At 36.4% G+C, this 22,688-nt stretch overlaps 3 protein-coding genes and 1 long non-coding RNA gene across 6 annotated transcripts in view; 2 read left to right on the top strand and 2 right to left on the bottom strand.

Annotated features, from left to right (window-relative positions):
- The window catches only part of LOC126870535 (attractin-like protein 1), a 35,490-nt gene extending 22,587 nt beyond the window's left edge, over positions 1-12,903 (bottom strand). The window contains exon 1 of one of the 2 annotated variants that reach the window (XM_050628335.1): positions 12,384-12,903. In XM_050628335.1, coding sequence (XP_050484292.1) covers positions 12,384-12,688 — 305 coding nt within the window. In that variant the 5' untranslated portion in view covers positions 12,689-12,903. The remainder of the gene's footprint in view (positions 1-12,383) is intronic. The other variant, XM_050628337.1, reaches the window with a different exon arrangement.
- On the top strand, positions 275-4,675 carry LOC126870543 (uncharacterized). Its single transcript, XR_007691362.1, has 2 exons — positions 275-3,110; positions 3,619-4,675. It is a non-coding gene; the product is annotated as an uncharacterized LOC126870543 (long non-coding RNA).
- Positions 12,904-13,100: 197 nt separating the features above from the next.
- On the top strand, positions 13,101-17,302 carry LOC126870540 (N-acetyl-D-glucosamine kinase). 2 transcript variants are annotated; one of them, XM_050628348.1, is made up of 7 exons: positions 13,101-13,406; positions 13,787-13,955; positions 14,844-14,928; positions 15,404-15,502; positions 15,666-15,918; positions 16,517-16,815; positions 16,926-17,302. In XM_050628348.1, exons 2-7 carry the CDS (start codon positions 13,897-13,899, stop codon positions 17,226-17,228), a joined length of 1,098 nt encoding a protein of 365 aa, XP_050484305.1. In that variant the 5' UTR covers positions 13,101-13,406; positions 13,787-13,896; the 3' UTR covers positions 17,229-17,302. The 2 variants fall into 2 exon arrangements, with proteins under 2 accessions (XP_050484305.1, XP_050484304.1); XM_050628347.1 differs by lacking the exon at positions 13,101-13,406 and having other exon boundaries at positions 13,780-13,955.
- On the bottom strand, positions 17,279-22,585 carry LOC126870537 (nuclear hormone receptor HR96). The gene is made up of 5 exons (XM_050628344.1): positions 22,122-22,585; positions 20,094-21,451; positions 19,800-20,016; positions 19,310-19,729; positions 17,279-19,235 (listed from the first exon to the last, which is right to left on the bottom strand). Exons 1-5 carry the CDS (start codon positions 22,257-22,259, stop codon positions 19,038-19,040), a joined length of 2,331 nt encoding a protein of 776 aa, XP_050484301.1. The 5' UTR covers positions 22,260-22,585; the 3' UTR covers positions 17,279-19,037.
- Between the last annotated feature and the right edge of the window lie 103 nt (positions 22,586-22,688).

The following is a 22,688-nucleotide window of genomic DNA, read 5'->3' as shown; positions in this document are numbered from 1 at the left end:
CAAAAGAATCAACAAACACCGAAACCCCCTAATCACTGGACTACTCGATACGACGGACCAGATTCGCAGGCTGAAGAGGCACTACCCGCTTGACCTAAACGTTAGATTCATTTAATTATCCAAACTAAGCATATGCACTTACTTATAATACTTATAAATTATACCTATCTATAATAAGTATTAACTTATTGTAAATAAACAGCGCCACGCCAGAAAAATTACTGAAAATTCTCAACGCGAGAATTGATTGTAATTTCAACAAATAAATAAAAAAAAAATCGATCATAGAAATGAAATGGAAAAATAAAAAGCCAGGAAAAATATAAATGTCGCCAATTGGATCCGCAACAAGTAATATTCAGAGAATAAATCGATCGTTGAATCAAAAAATATAAAGATATCAAATCTTTCGTTATTCCGATCAATTTGTCTTAATAAAATTGTAATCTGTAAAACATAATGTGATACAAGTGCCAGCCAAATCAACGAAACCATGAAAATGAAGAAAAGAAAATTAAAACAAAATGAAAGGCAAACATCTCGTTCGTTCTCCAAGCCATATTTTCTCGCCTATGATTATGCATGACGGCGGTGATATCGCTTAAACGGCGGAAAGAAGGTGAGAATTATCGATCGCAGTGAAAAATACGCGAACGCAGAAATTGCAGCACCAAAGTGGATGGATCGGATGCTAAAAAAGTCCGGATGCGCATTGTCGTCGAGGATATTCGAGGAATAACAATATGTTAGCTTGGACAGTGCGGAAAAGAAGAGAAAATCAGAAGGCGGAGGAGCAGGGCGAAACGGAACGAGAGGAAAAATGGAGTGTGTGAGAACCGATGCGTAGCGAGCGCACTTGGCTCCGCATAAATTCTGATCGGTGATTTACGAGCGTAACACGTGTCCCGGGCCAGGATGCCGAGTATTTATTTCAACGCGAAACTTTTTTGCATAAAATAGCGGGAAAACGAGCGGAGAAATCGGATCGAAGCCGGAAATGGGAATCGTATTGTCGAAAATGGCTCTTATGCCAGAATACAACAGAATATTATCATTATCGTCGTCGATGTTGTTGATGTTTGTTGCGCATTAAATGTGCAAAGTGCCGGAAGATGATTAATGTAATGAAAAAAATAACGACACGAAAAAAATACTATAAATGGAATAAGAGTAAAATCTATAGATATATAGATATAAAAAATAGAACAAAAATTGGAAAACTGTCCCTGGAACAAGTGAATTACAATGTTCATGAAATTCGTGAAAAGTTAGTTACTATTCTATACTATACAGGCGAATAACGCGAATTACGATCAACCATATCGCAACTAATTGCGATAAAATAATCCCAGGTATATATTAACATTTGCGTTTTCTTAATTATCTTTGACTCGATCCTAATTTTTTATACCCAACAAATTTCTCAAATTCGATGAAAATATGACGCGTGATTTTTCGTCTCAAATATTTTTTAAAGAACCGCGAAAGATCGATAGATAAAATAAACGCGAGATAAGCAAGGAGAAAGTCGTGTCGTAGCGTCAATGGTTCGAAGTACGATGACATTCGTTTCAAGATATCGTTTTAACAATTGTATCTTATTAATTGCTTTAACGTACGATTATATCGCTGCTCGTTCCGTCGTTCGAATCTTTGTTCTCTTAATTTTTTAAACAGAAAAAAACGGTAGAATTACATATTTCGAGCAATACATCTGTCTGATACCACCGACGACGAGTACAAATCACTTAATAATTCTCTCGGGCTACATAGTAACAGCGTATCGCAGTACCTTAACGAACGAGTGTTCAACAATCTGTCCGTAGTGTAATCTCCGGCAAGCATTGTTCGTTTCTCCAACGATTAATTTGTCTCGCGTTAATCGCGCAACGATTTCTCACAGACACGATTGTCCATCTATACACCCGACGATCGTTCTAGAATTTACGTAGGAAAATGAAAAGTAAAAAGTAGCTTTGTATAAAAAACTTGCAAAGATAAGATAAACTTTGCACGTTTCGCATTTAGTTAGATAACAAGAGTTCCACGACTTTCTATGTCTATGAAATAAAGAAAAACTAGGTCGTTATAAGGAATCGAAACAAACGCGATAACGCTTACTTTGATTTCGATTTCGGTGTGCCACAAATTGGTTATGAATCGTCCTAATCCAACTTAGAACAGGCGATATTCCGCGAAATCGGAATAAAATTTGAATTGGTCTTCGATTTTTTAGGAATAGGCAGTGGAATATCGTAATCTATTCAAGCGATCTTAACGATCATAACACGATATTTTTTATAGAATTAGAGAAAAAAAACTACGTATTTGTAAAAAGAAAATTTCGGCTTCAACGAGTTTTTACGGGTAGACTATGGAGCGGCGATAGTCCATTCGTACACGTACCAACTATCATCAATTTCAACACGAAGGAAGAAACCAACGTTTTCACGAAAAATCCACAGGAAAACGAAACCAACGTTTAGTTTGGATTTGCGTTCCAATTTTCCACAAATTGACAACCATCCTAGAATTGATATATCAAACTAGAAAATAAGCCAGATAATGCGTCAAAGCTGTTCCTTAAAATTACCCAATGACACCACCAGTCACAACATAAAAACGCTCAGGTTCGTCGCTATTTCGTTCGCAGGTGTCGACAATATCCGTGCGTGTTTGGTTGGGTAGCTGCTGTATTATGATTCTCATTAGCACAAAATAATATTCTTATTCAATAAGAAGAAGACGCCAGGATGAGTCACGAGGAGTTCGACGACCGACGCGGCGCGGCGTAGCTCGGCACTAACAGTCTTTACGCGAGAAGCCAACCGACGGAGGAAGCAAAGGACAACGGCGGCGGCGGCGGCGGCGACGGCGGCGGCGGTGGCTATAAAAAGAAACGCGAGTAAATGGGAGTAAGGGAATGTCGAGGAGGGATGCAACGACGGGCTGAACGTATCAACTCTTTCCATTTCATCGTCAGATAGTACCGCGGACGAAGGGAACCTCTCTTATTTCGTTGGACGCGTTATTTATCGCTACCTTCCCTTCGCTTTCATCGGCGATCGAATAGTCACTTGACGATATTGTCGTTTACAACGGAATACGAGGTAAACGGTCGTTTTTATTTCGCTCCACTTGTACTTAATCGTCTCGATACGTACGTTTAAGGTGCAAAGGTGCTCGCTTTTATCCTTCCTTTCCTTCTTTTTTCGGTTTTTATTGCATTCTTGGATATACAATCTTGTCGGTGCTAATTTATTAGGTTGTTACAATACATAGGAAATATGTTGAGCGTTTGTTGTATCAATTTCGCAAATCTTTCTTTCCTTTCCTAATGATATTTTTTAATAATATTTACAAATTTTCACTGGAATTTGACGAATGAAAACCTCGTGACCGAATAAAGTTCCGATAACAGCGGTTTATCGTAATAACCAAAAATTCGCAAATAAGCCTCGCAAATACCGCCTTTCTCGCACTAATCACCAATCGGGCTTAAACGAAAGTAGCGTTAGCTTCGAGCGAAACAAAAGCCAGATGCTAACTCGCGTTAAAAAGCGGGCTCGTCTGCCTGCGTTCTCGTGAATAATTAACGGATATTCCGTGAAATTTCAGGCTCGTTCGGGGTCGACACAATTTACAGAAACGCCAAGACGACTAAGAAGCGCGGCAAGAATTCGTAATGAACCGTGTCCACGCGCGAAGGAAGATTCTTCGCATAAAGCAGCGTGGAAACAAACTTCAACGTTAACTCGTAACGCGATGGGAATTAAACGAAGAAAGAGGAGGAGAAACGTGTAAAGAAGAAACGTTAGATAGATAGATAGATAGATAGATACTTGCAATGAAGCACTGCAGCGAACCGTCAAGGGAATATATCTATCGTCTCAAAATATCTATACGAATCTAAGAAAAGACAAGATTTTCAGGACAAAATCGTGGAAACACAGAACAACGTTTAGGTTTTTCTTCTAAATTTTCCACAAATTGTCAAAGAATTCGCAACTAATGAACTAACAAATTAAATACGAATTCGAGTCTTTCCTACGTTAAAATGTCCTGTCCGAAGCGTTTAAATAATCTGTATGTATGAGTATCAATAATAAATAATTATAGGTATAGGCTGTTGTGGAATAATTATAAATAATAACGATACGTGTTTGTAGTTCTCTCGGTTGTTTCAAATACAACATTCGAACTAATCGATGTCTAAAAATTTCTTCGCAAAACATATGATAAAAATTGCGGCAATACAAAACTATTATTGATAGAGAAATATTGTTAATAGAAAAAAGATTTGAACGTTAACTAGTCGCGCAACGGGAATTAAGCGAATAAACCGGAACAAAGAATGAAGAAACGATGGATATTTACGATGGAGCATCGGCGTGAACCATAAAGGGAAGCACTCGGAAGAAGAAAGTCTGCTGAAGGGTGCTCGAGATTTACAAGAAAATACAACGTGATTTTGGAAGTCTGACTGGCTGGCTGACTGGATTTTTATGAGACCTATGGTGCTAAGGAGAAACGTAATCCGCATGATGAACGTTTCTTACTTTTTTCCTTTTTTTAACCATTTCATTGAGCTATTCCTTTTTTCTTTTTTTAATTGACTTATATTCCACTATATATTGTATTATAACTTATATTCCATTAAAAAAATTAGTTTGTACTTTCTCGTTGCTTGCATCGTTTGCCGCCTATTTTCAATCCTTCTCGATTTAATAACGTTTTTGCCATCGGTAGAAAAGGTTTCGTAAATTTGAAAAAACACGAATACATACTAGACCGTTATAGATGATTTTTCGATCCAATCTTACTAAATCTATCGTCATCGATCTATATATATATATATATAATAAAAATATTAAAAATTTGATTATTTCGTTGGAAAAAGAGTGAAATTGAGATATAAAAGTTCGAAGTAAGCGTAACTTTCTGCTTCCTCGATATTCGAATAGCCAGTAATAATAAAGTAAAATACGTTTTCTTCTATTACTTTCGTAACTGCAGTATTTTTAGTATCTTGCAGACAAGATAATCCTTGTCCTCGATTCGTGAAATAGAGCGAACGATTGTGGTATTGAAGTAAATAAATAACCCTGATATACGTGACTGTTAGAAAACTGCAATGTAATTTTCTAATTACGGTATTTAATCTATTTTCTTACGCCCTATTTTCTTAATTTTGATTACTAGCACAGCGTGTTAAATTAACAATACCTAACCAAATAGGTAACCGCCATATAAAGTTCCAGCTTCTTTTAATTTTATTAATTTTCTAATTACAGATTTTCCATTTATTTAAAAAATGATGCCACTTGTAAATAGTTCTGTAATTCACTCTTTCATTTTACTAACCTTCTAATTACACCATTTAATTTAATCCCCAACCACTTCTACGGCAGAATATATTTTTCAGATAAAATATAGAATTAGAGTAAATAACTGAAGGCCAAGTAACCGATCGTAACTAATATGTTCTCATATGCAAATATTACAAATATTCGTATCGACCAGAGAAAGTAAAATAAGCAAGCATAAATTAATAGGTTAATTAACTTGGAACAATTGGGGTTATGATTTCAATGTGTTTACATTTGCACGAGCCACAGAGTGTATCTATTATCTACACGGTTCGATAGCCGGATAATTGTCTATTTAAGTAGCGATCGATCGAATTCAAAAACGTGCCGAGCTTAATTAACATTCTGTTTTATTGATGCACTCGTTAATAACCGAGCGCCATTTTCTTGGACCATTATCACCATTGTTGTCATTGTAGCGGTAGCTGGTTAATTTACCGCCAAATAAATACGTATCCATTGTTTCTTCGCATGTACGCGGTATTTCCGATCGATCGATCGTAGAGGATTCCTTCTAATCCTTATAGTTACGTTATTGCATATATTATCGAAAGAAAAGTTCATCTGAAAGGACTTAAATAATTTACTTCAAATAATCACACTGATTAACTTAAACGAACAACTTCACGGTTTTATCGAACATACGCGATGTTTCCTGATTCTCGGTATATCTGTTATTCCAGCGGGATGAGTATTATATAAAGTTTTAGTCGATTCGTAATACAATGATAAGATAGAAGGGATAAAACCACACCGAGGAAACCGGCACGATGCCATTGATCGCACTCCCGCCATATAGCTGGCAAGCTACGTCAACGCGAAAGGAAGACACAGAAATTCGCCAATTTTCGATCAAGAGGGCATTGGCAAGTTACTTTCTAGATTTGTGTCGTGCCGTATCCACGCGAAACACACCGAGCGTGATCGAATTCTACCGGTTCCCGAGCCGGTTTTTGTCCACGCGCCGCGTCGTCGCGCCCGGTAGCTTCGTGGCGTTTCAACAACATCGAACGAGTGACCCTGTAACGAAAGCTGAAATATCATTCGATGGATCGGGATTCTGCATAAAACGAATGCTCGTTGAAACGTTGAGTCAGGTGTCGCAGGCTGGCTATTCAAATGTTGAGGCGACTTATGAATTTTGGCTATTTTTCACTTGAGTATTTGAAATGAAGGATATTCGTTAAAACATCGAGCGAAATTGGCAATTGATGGTTTGAAGATTTCACGGTTGTATATTTAAATAAACACCAATTCAAATAAATCCTGAATTCTACGGTAAGTTCTAAGCTCAAGTTAAATCGTACATACGTTGAGTTAATATTTCACTCGATTCTGTATTGAATCGATCGTTGATTAAATTTCAAACTGTTGATTAAACTTTGAATTAGAAATTCCCACCGTACGATATAGAGAATACGATATAGAGATATAGAGAGATATAGATATATCGATTTTATACAATGCTCTTTACGATTAAAAATTTTAGACATTAGAATCTCTGGAATGATTGTCATATTATCATGAACAAAGATGACTATTGGTTTCGCGTATGTAATTATTTTTCATTTAGAATATGTGTGGCGGATCGGCACCAACAGGACGCCAACAGGTCGAGGCATCAACACGGTCGTAACACATCCCGGGCGATCCGCGGGTACCAACCGCCAACACCAGAGGGCTACTACGACAGACAACGAGTCTGTCTGTCTCGCTAGCAGTCGAATATACGGTGTCACGATACAAATAACGCACCTAGCGAGACTCCCTCTACGTCTAAGGCAGGGACTACCGGGCACAACCTTACTGACGAGTCCACCGTAGTCCTGGGACTAAACGCGAATTCCCTTTTCACCTGGCAGCAACTCCTCTACCTACATATGTATATTAGTAGTACGTGTCGTGCAACGAAGTAAACACGCAATCAGGTTGTTGCGTACATCTATCCGTTTTCATACAAAAACTTTGATTTATAGAATGAGAAACGGTGCACTAAGAGAGAGAGAGAGAGAGAGAGAGAGAGAGAGAGAGAGAGAAACGCATACGTATCATGCAAATACGAAAGTTATTATTTGTACGCATATTAAATACACGTAGATGGCATTGTACTTTTCAAAGGAGTCACATTTCTTAATCAGGAAAATATTTGGAAAACATATATGAGAAATACATAGAAAGATATTTCGAATATGAAAAGTTTTCTCGCGATTCCAGGATCGTCGTAAATTTCTTCCAATTCGATTCGGAAGAATCCAGCATCGTGTATGTTCAAGAAGCTTAAGTAGTCTAGGGAAATTGGAAAGCGTTCTAAATGCCACCCAGGCCATAAACTCCTCCCCTTCGTCCTCTAAATACTGCACCATTTGTGCAAGCATTTAAATCTGGTCGAGAATATACAACGATCGACTCGGTATGAGATTCAATGTTCGAATTTAATACTAGGATCGAGAATACATTTAATTGTCTAGCACGACATTTATCTTTATAATCTATAATCTTTATAATCTATAATCTATAATCTTAAATACAGAACTTAATATATAAGTCATGTGACTTTGCGTTCATCTCAAAAGCTGCTTCAGTTTCTAATTTAACATTGAATGGTAGCATCGTTAACATCGATAAGTAAGCTATAAATGTTTACGCAAATTTATATTTCAATAAATATATACAATTACAGAATGGAACCTAAGCAAAAATTTACCCATTAAATATTATACCGAATACTATATTTTGTACATCTTACCTATTATGTATATGCATTTTGTGTTATTTTTACTATTTTGACCAAGTCGAAATTTAACTCAACTGCACTTTCTAATACTAATCGCTGCTACCAATTTGATCGTTATTATAAAATAACGGGTTAAATAGTCTGAACATGTTGCAAAATAACCGTAAACAAGCAAGTTCGGTTGGTTCTGATCGAGGAACTATCATCTCGCAACATCTAGATGGTGGAACGAAACAGTCATAGAACGCAGAGCCAGTTTAGGTAGCCGGAGATACACGTGTTACAACAACGCGAAACAACGCCGGCGAACGGGCCAACATGGGACAAATTCTTCGAGCGGAAACGGGAAGAGCAGGCTGAAAGGGCCGAGGTGAGAATCAAAGTTCCTCGTCGTCTCTCAACAATGGCGAACGTACACGTGTAATTGTAGATAACACTAGAACACTTACGCGACAATAATGTCCTCTCAAGATTCGTAGAAATAATTTCATTCGCCGAAACTTTGCTCGAACAAAATAACGAAATACGAATAATGAAACTAACGAAATATCGAACGAATAACGAAGACCTCAAAAGAGGATAAAACAACCGTTTGTAAACCATTCTGGGCGCATCTGTAAACTTAAATAATATTCATCGGAGCTCTACGAGTAAGCGTTTCAAACTTATACCGAATGTTCATTAATCTGGGACTCGGAAGAGATCGAATTCACTTCGAACAGCAATTAACACTTAATGACAATAATTAATGCCGCGATAAGGTATGCGACAGAGAGTAGTACAATCTTATGCATTTATCGGTTATCGATTCGGTTGATCCAGTAAATGATATTAAGTTACAGAGAGACAGAGAGACGGTATAAACGAAACCTTGTCATAAGGTAAATCGCTGATAAATGCCGTCTATGGTAATTAATAAACAGAGTACAGTTTCCTAGCTAGGATTATGATACGCTTGATAATCGTCGGCCATTAATGGTCGAATGCGCTCATCTAGAAACTATAAAGTCTTTGACTAACTAGATCGACTAGATTGACTAACAGATCTATTACATAGAGTTAGCCAACTAATATTATGATTATCTTAAAATTTGCGACTATAATAGTGGTACCCTCGTAACAAATACATTTGTAAAGCTGTATAACATAGTGAAATACCGGTCTTGTATTTCACGCTAATATGACATGAACTAGTAGTATTATTAATAATATATATTAATAATATGTATTAACATATGAATATAATATGGATCAACCTTCAAGTTTCCACATACCGCGACTCGAGACAGTCAACAAAGCTAGCGTAAACCACGAGCAGCAGTTTGACAGACCGTTTAAATAATGCGGTCGACCAGTTGCATAGGTGCGAAACGCGGCCAAACGGAAACACGCATGTCCCCGACAATTAGCGCGCGCGCACTTCAAATTAGAGCGAGTCGTAGCAAAGACGCGAACAGAGATAGAACTGATTAACGAACCATCGTAGTCGCGTCACCGCTCATTCACCATCGCACTGACAACTGGATTCTGTTTACATTTCAGATGAGCAACATTATACGAAGTGCGTTTAAACAACATCGATTTTTTTCCACACAGCGCGTATATACTTTGTCACACGCACGCATAGACGTTCGATGATTCGATAGATACTTCGTTCGATGAATTCCTCGAGGCACGTGTCGCGATCACGTACACGAGAAAATAAAAACGATAAATAAACCACTCTGCACTCAGCACCATGTGGTATATCGCGAAGCATTTTCCTCTCGTTAATCCCCGTGACAAGCATAGAATAATAGGTGCACACGATGCGTCAAGCGTGTGTACGATTGTTTTCCTGGTTAAGAAACGACCTCTTTTCTTTCTCACTCTTTTCTTTCCTTTTGCGTTCTAATTGAACGTAGGTTTGTGTTTATGCCGCCGCGAAGGCGCGATTATTTCCAACACCAATTATTCGCAAGTGCACGATGAAATTTTGAAACAACATACAGTTTCGAATCTAGGTGAGGTCCACTACCACAAGATTTTTACGCGGATCAATCGGTGTCGTTAAATTCGCGGATCGCGAACCATAATGACTAGGTCGTTTACGATCCACTTGCCTTATTACACAATATCGTTTTACCAAAACTTTCGTTTCATTTTTATTACATATCAAATAAAGAAGTATTAAACTATATCTCTTTATATGAACTTTAATCGTTTAAATGGATTTTCAGACCTATTTAAATTGCTAGATGTACGATTTTAAGTAACGATTGCTGCATATAGAATTTCATTTTATAACACTTTCATAAACGGTAGGAATTATACTCGCTAACAAAAATCGTGCATAATGCCAGTGCGAAAATAAATTCTTAGTTATATGTATTATATGTACGTGTATTTAACATGTATAAATCATAAAACAGGCACACATACATACGCGTGCGTAGAAAACAATATTAAAAATGTATTCTTCGGTTTTGTTCAAAGATAAAATTCAAATTTCAAATAACCCAATTACAGTCAGCCAAGTGTCATAACTCCGTTCACGAGCCAGATATGACTTCGAACTTTTCAGGAGTATACTACATATATACTACGTATTATCGCGAAGCACGCGAGCGTAACGTACAATGTATAATGTATAGTGTTCATTGGTGAAATACGATCGGGCACACGTAGGCGAATCTTTAGGAATTCTTTGCCGAAACTGTTCCTTTGTCGAGTCCAGACAATATTTATAGAACTTAGAGAAAACGGTATGTACGTATTCGTGATACATTTCATAAAAACGTAACCTGTTCACAATGGGGTGTTTACGTTGAAAACTAGATCGAAAGTCAATTTTTTTTAAATTTTATTTTTACATAAAAAAGTTGCACCATCTGCTTACTGTGCATCTAAACGATATAGATAACAGATTATCTCGATGATCGCTAAGATTATCAGCGATTAAAGTAGAAAACGTGTGGAATTCAAATGAAAGGTATACGGATAATTATATAACGTAAAGAGAAACACTAACATTCATTCGCATATTATACAACAATTCGTTAAACTGTGTAAAACTGCTTCGTCGTGAATCTATAAAAATTACTAATCGGTCACATTGAGAACTCTGACGAGATAATTGAGATATAAAAACAATATTGTTTAGTAGCTTTTCAATGCAGATACCCCAACGTGTTCGAACTCGAGCGACCGTTATCAACTTCTCTGTATCCCGATACAACGAAGCAAAGTACAAAATGCGACAAAGAGAGAGTAGTTCCCAAGCGACGTTCGCGTCAGATTTCACCGCAATTGCTCAACGCATGACAGAGACGTCGAGTGTTCTCGAGTGCCTACGTACGATTTTACAATAAACATTGCACAAGTACGCTGAAGCGCAGGACTCGATCCTATCTAATATGATTATCGTCGGTGTTCGTTTACGATGGGATTATTACGTTAAGCGCGCGTAAAAATCAAACCAGCCTTGACAGTGGCGGAAACCGTAGTTTCCCTGTCAAGTTTAAACCCGTCGCGATCGATCCACGCAAAATCTAATCTCCCGACTCGAGTTAAGTCTTAAAATACGACGGGTCGTGTATTTCCGCGGTCACTGTCGCCGTCACCGTCACCGTTACCGTTAGATTCGCTAATGTCCCGATTACTTCCTAACTCCTCATTGTCAACCACGGCCGCAGACAATGACCGAACACCCCCTCTTCTATCCCTCTTCTGAACGAAGGACCATGAGACGCGCACACACGGCACAGCAATTAAATCCGGGGAAGTCGCGCGTACTCACGTTCCGCGCTCTCTTGCACTATTTATTTACGTATCTCCTCGGTAAAAGGGTTTATAGGAAGACGATCAAAGCCTCTGAAGAGACCGAGTCGACCTAAAAACCCGTCAATACCGTTGCACAGGCACCACGGAATGTACAGTTAGCCTGTTTGTTTCTCCAGTCGTATCTTGGCACGTATAATTTCGTATAAACTTCTTCTATCGATGTATTTGTTAGAAACACCTATGTGTAATATTTCACATAATAACGAGATTAGTAATGAGATGGGCCTCAAATGAGAAAAGCGAGAGAGACATGCTCGCGCATTCGATCTTACCTTCCTGTTTATTTCTCCCGTCGTATCTCCAGATATACATATAATTTCATAGTTTTCCCTATGAGTTCCTTCGTAGAAAATCAAATGTACGATAGTCTATACAATAATCGTATTCGTATTGGAAAGCTGGCATACTATAGGGCACGCGACGTGTAATCTATACTCGCACTTTCTTTCGTCACTTACCTGACTTTTCCGCCGCAGAATTGGCATGCCAGGCCCTGCCAACCCTCGTGGCACACGCAGGTGCCATTGACACATTCCCCGTTGACGCAACTGTCCGTGTCGCAGGTCGTTTCCGTCGTCAGCGACGACGAGGAGGAGGAGGCGGCCGCAGTTACGTGCACCACCCAACAGATCAGCGCCGCCCACAGTATCGGCCACGGCACTGCAATTACACCGCACTGATCCCGTACCACCTCACGGCACTGCCCTTTCCGACGGTATTTCGATTTATATAGGAACAAAAACATCTGCACGACCTCTGCCATTTTGATAGGCTTCCATGTCAGAGACAATGGCCGACGGCGACGCACCGGACGAGATACATATGGGGCACCTTTCTCGCTCGCGTTTTCGATGCAACTCGCTTTATTCTCTGCGCGACTGCCGAAGTCGAGAGTCGAGAGTGTGCGGTCTCCACCGCGCGGCTCTCACGGTGTCGCGACCACGGAATACGACACTTGCCGGACTTTTCACGTAGATGGTATAGTCTAGTGACTTTTCTGAAAGTGATCATTTCGGCGGCTGCCATCAGGTGGCGCCCGTGATTTGCGCGCTGTAGCGACACCTGTATATAGTACCTAAGACTCCTCACCGATGTCCGGAGAGTGTTAGGAACACGTTGTCGACAAACTGTCAGCTTTTCAGGTTGATATTAAGTCGAAAATCCCCTCCCTTTCCTAGATATTTCACAGAACACAGAATTTACAATTAGTTGAAGTGAATGCAACATCTAAATGCAATGAATGAACATGAAAAACGCAACGGCAGCGAACGAAAGCAAACTTCACTTAGTAAAGCGATTCTCTAGTGATTCGCAGACTGATCCAGCGAGCACCAGTCATCGTGGCAGTCACGGTACACGTCGTATCTCTCCCGCCTCTGTTGCTACTCGATACAACTACTGTTACTACTCTACAAGTCTAATATTTGCCCGACATATGCTCGTTTAATCGTACCTCAAGAGTCGTTGAATCTTTATACATAGTAAGTTGACACAGCACGAAAATGCTAAACGTATATTGTACATACGCGTATACATGTCGATATCGTTAGTCGATTAATGTACGTCTCATTTTATAGGTGAAATTTAAATATTTAAAATTTGTATGACAAGACAAGAAATATGTATTTCAATATTATACTAGATTATATAGAGTTCTTATTATATTTCTATATGTTTTCTGTTGATCTATTTTATTCGTAATACAGAATAATTGGCAATGTTTAAATTATTTTTCCCAACTCGTGCGTTATCAGATAAGCATGTTCGTTTAAATCCCGCCCTCAAATTGCTGGATCCCTTTGTCAACGAAAGAAATCACAAGCGAAAGAAATTTTAAATTGTCTGATTAAAAAAATGGTAGGAAGGAGAAGGGGACGAAAGAAAGAAAAACAGAAACGTATCGATGAATTTGAGCTTCGTAGGGAGTTGAGAAGACAAAGACGACCAACAGAATTATCCGACAAAGAGAGTATGTCTAAGATAGAGCTACCAGAACATCCGGAAGAAATTAGAATTGGCGGCATCGATGGGTGAGTAATCTCTTTTTGTCCTTTTCCTATTTTTGTTCTTTTCTCGAAATTTGTATTACATACTGAAAATACTAAGAAGTTTTTAGCGCTACTTATCTAAAATTAAATAACGGTATCGTGGAGTAGCAGTTGCCATTAATAAATGTATTTCTCATTAATGTTCACCGATAAGATCCAATTAGAATTCATCCATCATCCTTGTTTACGAAAATATATTATCATATCGTATTCTGTGCTTACGTACATAAATGTACCGCATGATTTTAATTCTGGCGCATTCAGATAAAATCGTCGTTTTATAATATTGTAGGAAATACATTTAATTATATCGTATTTGCAATCATGTTAAGAATTAATTTCCACAAGAAAAGGTTTGTTAATAGTATAAATGATAGTAAACATGAGAACGAAGTATTTCAAAGTAGATTTTTTCAATTTTTCTGTATGATTATCGGCAAATGTATATTTGCCAGTAAATCTTTATACTGCAATCGCAAACTCGGTTTATTCAAAACATAAAATCAAATCAGTTCAAAGAATTATTCAAATTACACGTTATTTTATTCATTAAAATTAACGTGAAAACATGAAGACATTTTTTTGTAAACTTAAGAAACTCAATATTACGACGTATGTAATTTTATTCTACAAATTTCTCGGTATAATTCAAACGTAAATGAAATGAAACCAAGTCACCTATTTCGATCATGGTTACGTTAAGTAATTCTAACAGGGCGTACATGCTTTCTGCTTTAACTTGTATCTAGTTTCTCATGCACGATCCTATTGTCACTACAAATAACCATATGATCGAAAACGGTTCAGAGACTTCGCCAGCTATCAAAAAATAACGGATTAACACATTGACGTAAATTTAATAATTCTCAGCGGCGGGACGCAGTCGACGCTGGTCATCATCGATGGCAAAGGGACACCATTGACGGAAGTCAAGGGGCCGAGCACCAATCATTGGGTAATTGACTGACCCAACTTTTTAACAATTATTATTCATCCCGTTTCTACTAATTTCTCATTTTTATTGTTATTACTTTTTTTAATGATTTTATTTATTCATTTTTTGATTATGATCATATATGGTAGGCTGAAAATCATTATAGTAAATCAAGATTTTGAGAATCTGAATTTAATCGAATATTTCAATTTTTATAATTACCGTCCCTTTGATTTACATAGAAAAAGGTAGCGACGAATTAACTTACGCCACTATGATTCTCAACCAGCTATATATAAAATATAAAATTTATGTATAATTATAAAATATTATTATTCTTATGGTAGCTTAAGCTTCTTAAGTAAGCTTACGTAATATGCAGATTACATATATAAGTAAGAAAGTAATAAGTTACAGAAGTTTTATAATTAGTTTAAAAATTCTTTTACAATTATTTTATTTCGCTTTTTACTATTTGATTTATTTCTCTACTCAGTTACTCGGAATAGCGGAAGCGACTGCAAGAATCAACGCTATGGTCGAAAGAGGGAAACAGAATATAGGAATATCTGAATTGATTCCTTTAGATTGTTTGGTAAATATAAAATAATTATCACGATTCCTGAGAACTATGTATACCGATGACTAGTTCGAAGATAAGTCTCTAGAAGATCATATGATAAGCGATCGTTCTTATCGTTTGATGGATTAAATGAATTGTTTATTTTTAAATAAATTCTAATCGATTAAACAATCAGGGTCTTACCCTAAGCGGATGTGGAGAGGAAAGCACCGATCGTCAACTTACGGCAATGATGAAAGAGAAGTATCCAAATGTCGCTAAAGCTTATTATGTCAATTCAGATGCCATTGGTAGTCTCAGAACTGGTTTGCCAAACGGTGGGATAGTTCTAATCGCTGGCACCGGTAGCAACGCATTGCTGATGAATTTAGATGGAACAATCATAAGGTGCGGCGGATGGGGACATTTCATGGGGGACGAAGGCAGTGGTACGTGATGGGAATTGTTTATGTATAACTCATAAAGATGGAGAGATATGACTTTGAACAGTTTGCATATTTCATTGAGGCTTTAACATAGAAGAATTCTTTATTTTTGATCGTCCATTTATTTTCTTGTATAATTATTACTAGATCCATGTGTTTATATATTTATGAGAAGTTTAATGACGCAAAAGTGCACAAAATGCATATAACGTGTAAAGATATATAAATTATCCAGAGTATAGTATTCGTTATCATATTTCAAGAACGTATAAGAAAAACACGGAAGATTGATTTTTGTTGATTTTTTATTTTGTCATTTGGTGATTAATATATGTATATATATAGTTGGAAAGAGGATAATTTGAAACGTATCTATGAAATTTTGTAAACCGTCATCTTTGAAATATTCAATAAGATATCAAAACACGTAATGTAGAATTGACTAGTGATTCTACAATTGTTTATCGTGTTCTCTTTCTATGGTCATTTACTAGATGAAGCAAATCTACGCTTAAATGCTACTTTTTAAGTTATGTCCACAAAAATATGAATTTGCATAATAAACATCAGCGGTGTAATTACAAAAAAGATGGATTTTCAGCTTTCTGGATCGCCCATAGAGCTTGTAAATACGTATTCGACGATATTGATGGCTTAGCTCCAGCTCCTAAACCCATAAGTTACGTATGGCCAGCTATGAGACATTATTTCAACGTAACTGATAGGAAAGAGATATTGCCGCATTTTTATAAAGATTTCGATAAAAGCATTTTTGCTATGTTTGCCAAGGAGATTGTGACAGGTTGTGAGAAAAAAGATCCACTCTGTTTATATATTATTTCGGAAAATGGCAGATACCTCGCGAAGCATGTTATAGCTCTTTCGAGAAAAGCCCATAATGTGAGTCGCTTATTCTGGTTTGCAAATTCATATAAAAATTTGAAGAATTTGGAGAATTTTGAGAAGCATCTTGTTTGATTGTGTTATGTACGAGAAATATGGTTCTTTAGGATCTCAAGTTAGCTAAGGGTGGATTAAAGGTTGTCTGCGTGGGATCGGTTTGGAAATCATGGGATGTTATGAAGGACGTTTTCATCGATGAAATCCATGAATCTCGCGCACTGGACGAATTAACTATGATCCGCTTAACAGCAACAGCTGCATTGGGTGCGTGTTACCTTGCTGCGGAGGAAATCGATTGGTTCTTTACGAAACCCTACGAAGATAACATCGAAGTATTTCATCAATATAAGCGGAAGAATTATGTAAAACCGAGAGCAACAAATGATTCGAGTGAGTCAAAAGGAGACTAAGTTGGGAGACTTAGCCCAATGTAACCAGTAATCACAGATAGAAACACAAATAGAAACAAAAAGATTATATTTTATACGCGGTTTTTATATTTACACATCTTTAAAATATATAAAATATTTTCAACAGCAACAGATACATAGAGATGGGGAAGAATAAACCTATTGTTAATTATATAACAATTGACATTTTCATTTGTTAAATTTGTCGATAAAGATTTCGTCGTCCGTATGGCACATCGTATATAATATATCGATCACGTCCAGTCTTCCTTTTTTTTGTTTTTGATAAATTTTTAAGTATTACAAACAATGATACTGAAAACAATTTGGGATTGGTTATTCTGCACCTTTCTGTTCATTCTTAAGACAATAGGATACATGTTTCTTTTCCTCGTCAGCTTGACTTTTTTGGTTACATCTTCCTGCCTATTGATAATCATAATCCTACAGATGCTTGGTTATAGATTTCCATCTGAATACGACGACTGAGATAAAAAAAGGTACTTATTTTTCAATCGTTTATAATTTATAAAATAAAAAAACTAATTAATGATATAATAGTAAAAGGAATGAAATGACATATCTTTAAAGTCAAATGTAACAAGTATCTGAAAAATATATTTTGACTCGATATCACAATTTAATATGTACATACTAGCATTCGTAATGCGAATGAACATTATGCAGATCGTATCCTGCGTTCATTTGCTTGGATCGATTTTTTCATATCTTTTCACCAAGCACTGAATTCATGTTTATCATTATGTGATTTTAAGTGATCTCCGCATAGAGAAATATTTTTCCGTTTATATATTTCAATCCGTTAAACATGAACGTATAGAACTTGGCTTTAGTATAACAAATATCTTCTCTAAATTTAACAATTTAAGGTACGTTTGTCGAAATATACATAACGTTTTTAAGAATTATTATTATGCTAACGCGTTACCTGTACACATTTATCCCCGACAAAATGATGTGATACGACGAGATACTTTCACGATTGTTCGAACTATAATCTCTGCTTGTCACAAAATTCAGTATATCAACGGTTAGTAGTGGTACTAATATTTTACAAGCAAAATGCTTCTTTATATAATTACGATAATCCATTTACACTCCAACAGAAATTAATTAAAATAATGTTCCGTTAATACCGAGTCCCTAATTTTTATTTAGTTCAAACTAGTTCGATTAAATCCTTTTCATCGAAACAAGGTAAACAATTTTTTAAATTTCAGTTTTCGTCGACCGAATTAATGACTTATATAGTTCATCAGATTTAAGCATCTTGTACTCTGACATTTGGTTTGTTGAGATGAACACAAGAAATCAAAAGGAATCAAAACCTTCCGCGGATTTGTTAATATCAATTTTGTGGATCCAACATTTTAACGGGGCATTGTTGTATACCGGTATACATACATAGATATCTTAATATACTCTATGATATAACATAGATATAAATTCTGATACGATTAAACTTTTGGCGACAGTATCATTCATATAATGTTACACAATAATATTACAGTTTATGTACATTAACGTGTGTGTGTGTGTGTGTGTGTGCGTGCGTGCGTGCGTGCGCGCGCGCGCGCTTGTGTATACACATACATATCTATACATCGATTCAAATTCTGATAATTCATAATGTTCCTTTCTTCAATATTATTGCTATATATTATTTATATGAACATGCGACTATTAATGCAAACCCATAACGATTTTACGTTACTTCTACTATTTGAAGGGCTAGTAATCGAAAATGTTACATAATTAATATCTATTCGTTATGTTGAACACGTTCGATCAATGTTTCAGGTCGAATATCTCTATAAGAAGTGGTTCTACGCTCGACGGATTTAAATTAAGATATACTCCGACAACTTCATTGTTTAATCTATGAAGATCTGAAATTTTCTGAATTAATTTTAGAAACATAGATTTGGCTTCGCATCCGGGATATACACTTTCTAGATAACGTCTCAGCAAATAGTAATAAGAATTCTATAAACAAAATTATATTATTAATATTTATTTAACGAGTTATAATCACATGCAGAAAATCATATTAGACTTACTTGTTCCAATTTAATTACATCATTATGCACTACCTTCGGTCTGTCTGGTGTAAATAAAGCAATTGCGCTTAAAATCAAAATAATATTCTCATCTCTCCACCTAGGATCAAAACTTCTAATAAATCTTGAATGCTCTGTATAAAGATTCCCTTTTGCTTCTTTTAACACGTCCACCTTTATATTGGACATACTTTCTTGACTATGCGGTATCCACCACATATCTTTCTCAACATCGTAATTGAGTGCTGATCTTAAAATCATCATTTCCGTGGAACCACCCTTCAAAAGAGCTATTTGGTCCTCCTGACACATATTTTTGAAGGCATTTATCTTTTTCGCCATCTTTATCAAGCGTCTAATAGCAATGGCAGTAAGATTTATAACGTCTAATAGTGCTGGGTCAGATCGGCCGAAATTGTTCTGAAACCGAATACACAATTTAATAAATGTCAACGTATAAGTCTGTTTCTTAAGCTATAGTAACTATTACCTTAAATTTACAGTCTTCTCCGATTAAATTCGTTATATCCTCGTCTAGAGGAGCTAATAACGCCTTGTTGGCTACTATTAATTCATTTAACTTTGCTCTTTCAGCATCGTTCAATACCCTTCTGGTCTCCATACCGCCGAGAGCAGAATATGTTGAAAACTCTAATTTAATCGCTTCACAAAGTATAGATTCAATGGAATTCACAGCAATTGGTACTCTGAAATATAATTCATAGATAGAGTACGTGGTATAATTATTTTTCAGACATTAAGCAAACGTGAATCTCGATTATACCTTTGCACATCTTGAAGTACGTCTCTTGTGACGTCCGATAGATTTCTGTTCCAATCACTACTATTATCCCGTTGCTTTATACATTCCTCTTGACTCGAATTCGTAATTAAATCGGTCAAAATAGGATTTTCTACTTGTTTCTGTTTAACTTTTAATATTGGTTTAAACGTGTGACTGGAATTATTGTTACCTGGTTTTACATCATCTTTATACTGAGTACTTGCTTCTTTCTCAGATGGTGCTTCTTTATCTGTGACGACACCGGTTTTTTTGAAAAAGTGCGAAATCTGGGGATCTGCTTCTAACTTGCTAATAACAACAGGGTCTGACATAATCTTTATAAGTAATTCTTCGTTTTGAAATATTTTTGTGATAAAATTTGAATTATTAACAAGTTTTGTGATCAGAGTGGAGTCTTGTGAGAATTTATTACTAATAAAATTGTCTTCTTCTGAACACGTTTCCTTACTCTGTTTTTGACTAAGCACTACTTCTTCTGAATTTTGCACGCTCGTGTGCATTCCTGAATTCATATCTATGCTCATTTTCCTATAATGTGATGTGTGCTCAATATATTGGGAACTCTGTACAGGGCTACAATCAAACTTGTTGTAGCAAGATGCATTTTCAAATTCAGGAGAATATTTCATAGATTCATTATTAGTAGAAGCAAACTCAGAATTCAGGTCTGATATATTTTGGTCAGATTTTCTCGAACCTATTACTGACTTCTTACTTTTTTCTAAATTATGAGATGGAGATTTAACTTTGTCTAACCTTTGTTGATTTTGAGAAGGAGAATTGAAATCCATTCTCAACCTTTCAGCATCAACATCATTCTCTTCGCCACGAGGTGAAGAAGTATGATCATAATTTTCAAAGTTTGAGTTTGAGTTATGGGTAGAGTCTTTCATCATATCTAGTGTCTTTGACCCACTTATGGCTCCATTTTCCGGTGGACTAGAAGGACTTGGTACGCTTGCAGCTGTTACAGGACTTAAGCTTTCGGTTACATTCTGTCTATTTGCATCTAAATCTGTATATTTTCTATCAGACTCCCAAAAGTATGTGTCTGATGCAGTTGACACAACTGAATTAACTGACATAGAAGTGTCATCAAAATTACACTCATCCAAGTAACCTTTTTTTATTTTTGATGGTTTTGCACTCTCCAAGGTTGGTCTTTTCTTTGCACGATTCTGTTCTATTTTTTGTCTCTTCAGTACTTTGTCCTCCTCAGACATAATATATTCCTTCCTCATGCCTATGCTGAAGCACTTATCTAGGCGACATTTTTGACAAAAGCGTCTAGTGACTGGTGTTATATTACAATTTTCAGTAAATGGACACCTAAAATCCTGTAAAAATACAACAATAATTCTAAATGAATAAATTAAGCAAACGTATCTTTTATTATCTATTGAGTAGTTCAAGAACATTATAATATAAATATTGATTACACTTTTATCTTCTAATCACTGTATTACAATTACTTATACTACATTTGATATCTACAATTATGTCACCTCCTTTATGAAATATCTAATACGAAAATCATTTGTCAAAATAGAAATGTTGAATTAGATCAGCGACCATGAAAGATGAAATATCAGATTATTAGATATGATATGTAATCTTCCCAAAGTTTGAACTTGATGGAGCAATACTAACTAAGAAGAAAATTCATAATAAAAATATCACTCATTTAACCGAACAACAAGAATATTCATGTAATTTTATTTTATGACTTTACAGTTGGCAAATATGCCATGAAACACGAGGAATGAATGTAGCATTTGGGGAAGACTAAAGATATCATCTACTCTAGCTAAACAATATTTCTGACAGATTTTGAATTCTAGAGCTGGTCATTCAGAAAAATCTAAAATAACAAAAGTCATTGGAAAAGTGTATTGAATCATATGGAAATTGTTTTGATGAAATATGTATACCATATTTTGAAGGGTCTACGTGCGGCTTAAATTTTATTTGAAGAAATATTTTCTATAAATCTTCTAAATTAATCACCTTATTTTTCAAAGCATTTCGTCGGAAGAAAGCTTTACAACTTTCGCACGAAACCGCGTTGAAATTGTAACCGAGCGCACGATCGCCACACACACCGCAAATCTTATTCGTCTCTCTCGCTGGTTGTTCATCTTCCATTGCTCCCCAGACCGATTTCTCCAGCGATTGACACTCTTATCTTTAACGCACCATTCGGTATTCCCGCTCGGAATTACGCTTCTTCGATGACTGACTCATGTCAGTGTTGTTTTTATCGCATCGTCCGCGAAAATTGACGGAACGAAATCAAACGATCTCGAGCCGTGATTTTTCACGATTTCGAAACGATTAGCATTTTTTATACAACGTCCCGGATCCGTGAGAGATATCGCTTGAAAAGCTTTAAGTGACAAGCTAAATGGACCGCTCAATTGACATTCAGTTACAAGTACTTAACCGAGTGGTGCGCACAAACCTGTCGTATATGTTTCACTACTCACTACTATATAAATATAACTATATTATACACCCTCCCACTACGTCATTGTCCGCAAGCGACGTGACGTCACAAAAGTAACCAGACCTGCA

The sequence above is a fragment of the Bombus huntii genome, chromosome 10, assembly GCF_024542735.1.
Source record: "Bombus huntii isolate Logan2020A chromosome 10, iyBomHunt1.1, whole genome shotgun sequence".
In the NCBI taxonomy this organism is placed as follows: Eukaryota; Metazoa; Arthropoda; class Insecta; order Hymenoptera; family Apidae; genus Bombus; species Bombus huntii.
The sequence above is the reverse complement of the archived record's forward strand: the minus strand, read 5'-3'. Positions and strand labels throughout refer to the sequence as shown.